This window comes from Austrofundulus limnaeus, unplaced genomic scaffold, assembly GCF_001266775.1.
Source record: "Austrofundulus limnaeus strain Quisiro unplaced genomic scaffold, Austrofundulus_limnaeus-1.0 Scaffold85, whole genome shotgun sequence".
NCBI classification, from domain to species: domain Eukaryota; kingdom Metazoa; phylum Chordata; class Actinopteri; order Cyprinodontiformes; family Rivulidae; genus Austrofundulus; species Austrofundulus limnaeus.
The window spans coordinates 1,967,892-1,975,648 of NW_013952487.1; the positions used below are offsets into that span (position 1 = coordinate 1,967,892).

Genomic DNA, 7,757 nt, shown 5'->3' on the forward strand with positions numbered 1-7,757 from the left:
CACACACACACACACACACACACACACACACACACACACACACACACACACAGCATTAACATGCATGTTTCAGCGCATTTTATGAAATAGGTTTATCAGCAATATCTCAAAATAATCCAGAGCGGTCTCAGATTGATTTTCAAACAGTTTGGTAAGAAATTATGACACAGTTTCCTGGATTAACCTTAAAAAGCACGGAGGAAAAAACAAAACTTAACACATTTTGAACACTTTCCAAAGTGATTTTGTGTATTTTTTCTAATCCCTCCATAAAACTCCATCTGTTAAAAAAAAGACTACCACAGAGTCATAACCACAACAACAAAAATACATTTTGAATTTAATAATTCATAACACTGAGGAGCTGAGGAGGCACAGACCTAATGCGACCCTGGCAGCCGAGGCGTCGTAGTTAATCCAGAAGGAGACCCAGGACAGGATGGTGATCAGGATGGAGGGCATGTAGGTTTGCAGGATGAAATATCCGATGTTCCTCTTGAGCTTGAAGCTCAGCGACAGACGTGGATATGAACCTGTGAAAACAGGGAGTGTATTTAGAGTATATTTACTGAATTATTATGTTATTTGATTTTTTTTTTCTGAATGAATAGCAACAGGAGAGTTTCTCTGCAGTTTAATCCTTCTCTAACCCGTCCCAAAGATTCTGACTGATATCTAAACTCTGGTGGCCAATCAGAGTGTGACTTCCTTATGCATTCTATGAGAGTACATTTATTAAATAGAAGGAAAATAAAAACATCTATTGATGGGAAACCCTGTACAAGTAGTCCACTGAGACCAGTTCTGCTGAAACAAACACTGCTCCCACTGAGCCAACAAGGCATGAAGTCTGAGGATATCTGTGTGCAAATCAAAGGTCATAAACCATCATCATGGTCAAGATCTCCACATGGACTCAGGAGAACCTCGGAGGACCATCAACGCACTCTGCAGCTGCATCCAGAAATGAGACCAGAGGAGGAAGTCACACCTGAACCTGTCTGGGTTGAGCCCAGTGGTGGACAGTAATTGACTACATTTACTTGAGTACTGTACTTAAGTACATTTTTTGTATATCTTTACTTTACTTGAGTAATTCTTTTTTGGGGTACTTATGACTTTTACTCCACTACATTTCTAGAAAGCTTTTAGTCACTTCTGGTTCAGCGTAGCTTTGTAARCAGCCGTTGCTATTTTTCTTTCTTGAAATGCCACACTGTGTTTCTCACAAGTGGAACCAATCACAGTCGTAGCTCACATCTAGGATTGATTTGGAATGACATCATCTTCATTAACGGGGGTGAGCTGAGCTCCACCTTCATTTCGATGGAGACGGTTGAAGTAGTGGGTTACCAGTGTCATATACGTTGGAATGCAACAATCTGCTACCGCCGGAGTCCGGTCTACTTTTTCAAAGCCCATGTCATTTTCTCGTGGCTTTATGCCTCATACTAACCAGCTGACAGTCTGAAGCCATTCTATGGGACGGAGAACCCACTAGGAGGCACAGTCGGGACAGTCTGAAGCCAGTCTGAAGCCATTCTATGAGACTGATAATGGCTAATAARGTCCATTTAATGGATGATAAGATCCGAAGAGGGTGCAGAAACCAGAACACTCATGACCAAATCTCAGGTCCACGTTTGAGATTTTAGGACTGAAAAATAGTTCCTATCAGTTTAAACGTCTTATGGGTTCACTGCAGATAAACTACATTTCTGCATTTAAGAACTCATCACTCATTTTATTGTATTTTTATGCTGAAGTCTTTACAGGTGGTGTATTTGTAGCAGATCAAAAATAAGTAGCTCATCTGGATGGGTTCTTCTTTAGTGAAAAGTTTCGTCTCTCCTCCAAGAGACTTCTTCAGTCTGATGAGTTTCAGGTGAATTCAGCRTTATYAGCACTGCCTCCACATGGACAAACAGGTTAGTCACATGCAAAATTTGTAGCAGAGTGGTTCTACGTGTCAAAACATCAGGTGTTTTCTGAGAGTTTCGAGGTTCTGTAAAATTATTCTGAAAACAATACAGCAATGTACTGATATTAGACATTTTAATCTGTACTTTTGAATACTTTAGTATTTTTAAATGCATGTACTTTTGAATACTTAAGTATTTTCAAAAGTATACTTCAGTACTTTAACTTGAGTAGATCTTTGACAGAGTAACTTTTACTTGTAGTTGAGCAGATTTGACCCTGAGTATCAATACTTTTACTCAAGTACAAGAGTTGAGTACTTTGTCCACCACTGGTTGAGACTGGGATGAGTGACCTCATGTGACTGGTTACCTGTGGCAAACACCGCCTTCGTGGAGAGGGTCTGGTAGTCTATGATGGAGAACTGGGGCAGCTCGATGTTCTCCACCCCAGTGACGGAGCCGGAGTTGCTCCCTCCCTGCCAGTAGAACTCGATGTCGTCAGTCGTGTATCCATCTGATGGAGACAGGAGGATGGAAGGCGTGAACCCGACTGTGACTTCAGGCACCTGCACAGGTGTGGCGCTAACAGGGGCTAAGTGTTGGTGTCGACTCTCAGTCAACCAGGACTTAATCCTCAACCGAATATCAATCTGACACTTTTCCCAGAACTGATATAACAGACTCTCTTCGTTGGCGTGCACAGATCTGTTCCCCAGCTGCCCGTCTTCAGTTCTGCTGCAGGAACCAAATCACTCATTTCACCACTGTTCTTCACCTCCTCTTTGTTGATTTTAATTCTGACTTCCATTCAGAACCCAGATTTTAGCAAACTGACGTTAGTTTTGGTTTGCAACAATGAAAAAAGTCTTCAGTCTAATGTCTTTTTCGTTTTTCATAATTAAGAGCTTACTCGCAGTGAGACTAAAAGTGGCTCTGTGACTCTCTGTCCAGCAGCTGGACGCCTTCCAGTTTCCCACAGGCTGAACTGGATCAACAATAAAGTCATCCCTTTGCTTTTCCTGGCAGRTCTCTAGGCTACACCTACAGCCTGGACCGGAGCGAACCAGCCCGTCGGTAATTAGACCGATTTAATTGGGCCAGTGAGTCTATCTTTTCAGACTCTTATCTTCAGGCAGCTACAGAATTTCCTGCAATTAATTGCTTATCATGAGCTGAAGAGCTTTATTATGATTTTACCCCATTTTTCCTTATTCGTTTTATACACATGAGAAAACAAAGATTATAATGGTTTCAGCGGACAATTACAATAATGTAACCGAGGTGGGATTTATCTGCAGAACTGGAACGATTCAAAAGCACTGATGTTCTTTGCATAATCTTATTTCTTATAAAAAGTGAACGGATTTCTTCTGAAAGTGTTTGTAACCCTCTCTGAGTAAGTCTCCCACCCGATGCATGGAACTGTGGCCGATCTGCAGAGCTCCTTCGGTGACAGACAGCCTTATCCTAAATACACAAAGGAGCGTTACCGCAGATCATTCCTCCCATCAGCTGTTAGACTCTATAACCATCACCGCTCGCAACAATCATGATAAGCATCRGTCTTTGTGTTTGCACATCAAAGAACTCTACCTCCCAATCATCACATAAATAATAACCAGAGGTACATGTTTTTTCCTGTACTGGAACACTAACTTGATGACTGAGTTCGACTCATTTTGCACAACCCCTCGAACCACAAGACAGTTTTATCCTGTAATTTTGTATTTTTCTGCACAGTATCTTGCTTTTATCTTTCATTTTTTATCTAATTTCGTCTTGATAGTACGATACAGTATTTATTGTTCTTATTTTTATTTTGATCTATGTTTATTTTTTATTGTTACTATCCTTAATTATATTATTATTGCTACAGTTGATAATGTCACACAGCAATATACTGTTTCTGTGGATTGATTTATGCATCTGCTGCTGCTATTACACCAAAATTTCCCTGCGTGGGACAATAAAGGTTGTTTCTATTCTATTCTATTCTATTCTATTCTATTCTATTCTAAGATACTGTAGCCCTCTTCTTGTTTCCACACAAAAAGAATAAATGCTTCTTTGCAGAGCTGTGTGGTTTTCATATCCATGATTTATGAATGAAGCTCCAGGTGAAAAGGATGTGCATCTCCTCTATAAGCAGACATACATAAAGCATTGGAGTCAACTTTTCATGACAGTATTATAAATTATTCAGCTGAAACACTCTGATCAAACAGGAAACGTCTCTTTGTATCAGTTCCTTCTGACCTCAGCGACCACAGGAAGTACAGGTGCAGACAGGTGGCAGGAGGAGGAGGAAGAGGAGYAAAATGTAGAAGTTTTTCAAAGTTAAATAGGATTAAACACCCTCAACGTGACTGATAAGTCTGTGTACTGCAGCTGGGAGTTAATTAAAGTACAATGATGAAGCGAGCGGAACACTGGATGTCACTGTGGGTTAAACCTTTAATGGTGTTTGGGAGCAAATTGTTCTGCTCTGAACTTCTGATCCAACTTACATTTCTTGAAATGTTCCTTCCAAGTAGCCTTTATTTTTAAAGCATCTTTATTTAGCACAAAAGTAAGGAAATTTGTGTTTTGTAGATTATTTTTCTGTTTTACCAYTGATTCTTAGCGCTAAATCTTTCACCAGCATCAATAACACATACCACTGCTCATCCCACAAATGCATGTTCCTTACAAATGTGACACCATTTAAAAGGGAAATTAACAGATTAATGCTAGTCAAGATTTATTATATAAAGAGTTGGTTCCTTTTAATGATTTTAGGGCCATTCTTAAACATTTTGTACATGTTTATTTGTAAATGCTTTAACTGATTTTGTGCTTTATTTTAGTCCTATCTTACTTTTTGTGGGTGTTTCTTGTTTTTCTTTTATTTATCATGATGTATTTGATTGTAATTTAATATCTGTAGTTTTGGATTTGGTAATGTCTGTGTGCTCCTGCTATTCTTGGCCAGGTCTCCTTTGAAAAGTATTTTTAATCTTGAAACACCTGGTTAAATAAAAGTTTAAATGAAATAAATTTAATTTAATTTAATTTAATTTAATTTAATTTAATTTAATTTAATTTAATTTAATTTAATTTAATTTAATTTAAAAAGCAACAAAGAAATTTTCTGCCAAACACAGATTTCCTTACTTTTGTGCTAAGTTTCATTTCCCAAACATTCAAAAGTCTTTCAAAAGATTTTATTGGTTTTTGGCTGATTTTTCGCTCAGTTTCAGTCCGGTATCTGAAAATGTTTTGTTTGGGGTTCTCAAACCTTTTGGGTCTGAGGACCCCTTATAAGGGTGKAAATTTTTCAGGGACCCCCTCATAAACCCCACGCTATTTTAAAATTAATTTACTGTCATTTTAACCCCTAAATGTCATGGACATATTATTCCTTTGTTTGGTTTAGTATGTTTGTTTAACTAGTGCATTGTTACCCATATGCATTTTTAAAAATGAAAACCAAATTAACAATTTATTGAACATTTTTTTCATTTTGGACCTCTATGATAGGGCTCACGAACCCCTAGGGGTCCTGGGACCCCAGTTTGAGAACCCTTAAGACACGTAACTCTGACATACGAATCATTTTGTCGACACACAATAAGTTGTATTCTCTCCTCACGTCGTGTTTGTTTGATGAGTTGTTCTACATTTTCTGCACCACACGGCAGAACAGAACGAGGACAAAAAGTTTTCAGTCAAAGATGCTCTTTAAATATTTCTGCATTCTTTTTTTCCCTTTTTACGCAAATAAAATCAGTGTCACTCACAGCTTTCAATTTCCAAGGTGCAGTTCTGCTCGTCCAGTGGATATCTGCGCAGGTCCATCATGCAGGCGGCGGTCGTGGTGATCCTTAAACAACAAAATGTGATTTGAAACAAACGTAAACGTGATGAAAAACTGAAGTCCAGCACAGTTTTCAGTCTACAGATGCTTTTATGGCTAAATGAGATCAGACACGGTTTTTAATAAAATGTGAATTTTAGATGAAATAAATGTGATTTTGTGATTTTATGGGAGAAAGATTTTCTGACATTCAAATCCAAAACCAACCTTCTGAGCCTCGACTTAAATCCTTTTACACTACGACTGGAACAAAACTATCTGTTTCCTTTCTCCCATAATTACTCCTGCTCTGCTCAACTCATGATTGCAGCTCTGCTTCTTTTCAAAAGCTTTGTGTTTAATCTTAATTACCACTATGAGTAATTAACAGTAAAATCCAGACAATCGGGTTAAACCTGTAAGTCTTCTCTTTAAAGTTTAACATCCAATGTTAAAAAAAAGCCCTTCTATTGGACAGTAATAATCAGTATTTTCTTATTTCTTAGCWTCGTGTTGATAAAGCGGAGATGATTCTGTTTATTTACAGGAATGGTTTTTATTTATTTGGAATTTACAGCCTTATAATTGTGAGTTTACAGCAGCAAGTAACATCAAATGTCACCGTAAATCATCACCATGGGCACTTTACTGTTGTTGGGCTGTATTCATATAAATTACATGTGTTTTTCTGGTTGACCTGCAGAAACAGTGTTTTAAACAGAACATTTATCAGCACAGAGAAAATACAAGCCAAATAAATACTTCTTTCATGCCTCATGTACTTAAAAATAAAAAAAAAAACATGTCTGCAACACTGAAGCTGGTTAAAATGCTTCAGATATCCCTTCATTTTATAAGTCTGCTCATGAAAAACTGTTTTTTTTTCCTGCTGCTTGATCTTCTCAAATCTATATTTCTACACAAATGAACGTCTGCAGTTTGAGCCTTTGCCTGTGGAGAACTCATTTAGAGTTCATCATCAGTGCTGCTGGAGATGCACGTTGGAGCTTGGAGGGGAAAGCTTTGGGATGGTCCTAATCTGAATGTCTTGGTCGGATAAACTGCGATTGCTGCAGGAACTGAAGCTGGCAGCAGCTCTGATGCAGAGAGACAAAAAGGGAGGCGTTRGGATCACCGCGCGTCGATGCAGAAGATCACTCATCAGAACCACGGACGTGTGCACGGAGGAGAAAGAGCAGATTGCAAACAGAAACCAGAAAGAGGGATATTCCTGCGCGTTGCAGAGGCGGGGACAGATTAGTGCCAAAGTGCGGTCAGAACCTACATATGAGCAACCATAAATCCAGAGCAGGTTAAAAGGGGACGTATCATGCTAAATCCACTTGTTTAGCCYTTAAATACATTTTGTTTCGTACTTGGAGTCTCTAGGAGGCAGAAAATGCATTGCAGTTCTACTTRATATAAACCCTAACTGAAGGATTTAAATAAGGAAAAGCATTTGAAAGTAGACYTGTCCCAATCCGATATCAATATTGGACAGATATTAGTCAAAAAATGAATATCAGATTATATCAACTTGCATCTAAAATCTCAAATTTTAAAAATCAGATACAAGCAGTCCTTTCCAGTCATCTGCTCAGGATTTCTATCCAGCAGTGCTTGGATTCACCTTAAATAACATAAGAAACCTTGAATAGATATTTTACTTTTTAAAGGTACATTTTGTTTTTCATTGGATTTGTTGAGGTATTTATTCAGGGTCTTCTATTTTATTCTTTTTTTATTGTATTTAATTGCACAATATTCTTATATTTAAGTTGGAAAAATATGTAACCTATTGGATTATTATAAATGAGACCAGTCTTTCTCATACCTAATGTTGTTTGACATGATCAAGACTTTCAAAGGGACAATATTATGTGTTTCTCAGGCATTTATTTAAATTCTATACTTACTAAAGTAACCAAGTCACCTTCGGTTGTTATTAAAATCTTGTTTTTATGTTTAAATAGAAAATAAACTTGACTTCTCATCACATC

At 37.9% G+C, this 7,757-nt stretch overlaps 1 protein-coding gene across 1 annotated transcript in view; it reads right to left on the reverse strand.

The window, feature by feature from the left end:
• The window catches only part of gabrb1 (gamma-aminobutyric acid type A receptor subunit beta1), a 47,603-nt gene that overhangs the window by 10,513 nt on the left and 29,333 nt on the right, over positions 1-7,757 (reverse strand). The window contains exons 5-7 of the mRNA XM_014011886.1: positions 5,702-5,784; positions 2,293-2,436; positions 381-533 (exon numbers count right to left, since the gene is read on the reverse strand). Of these exons, the coding sequence (XP_013867340.1) occupies positions 381-533; positions 2,293-2,436; positions 5,702-5,784 (380 nt within the window). The remainder of the gene's footprint in view (positions 1-380; positions 534-2,292; positions 2,437-5,701; positions 5,785-7,757) is intronic.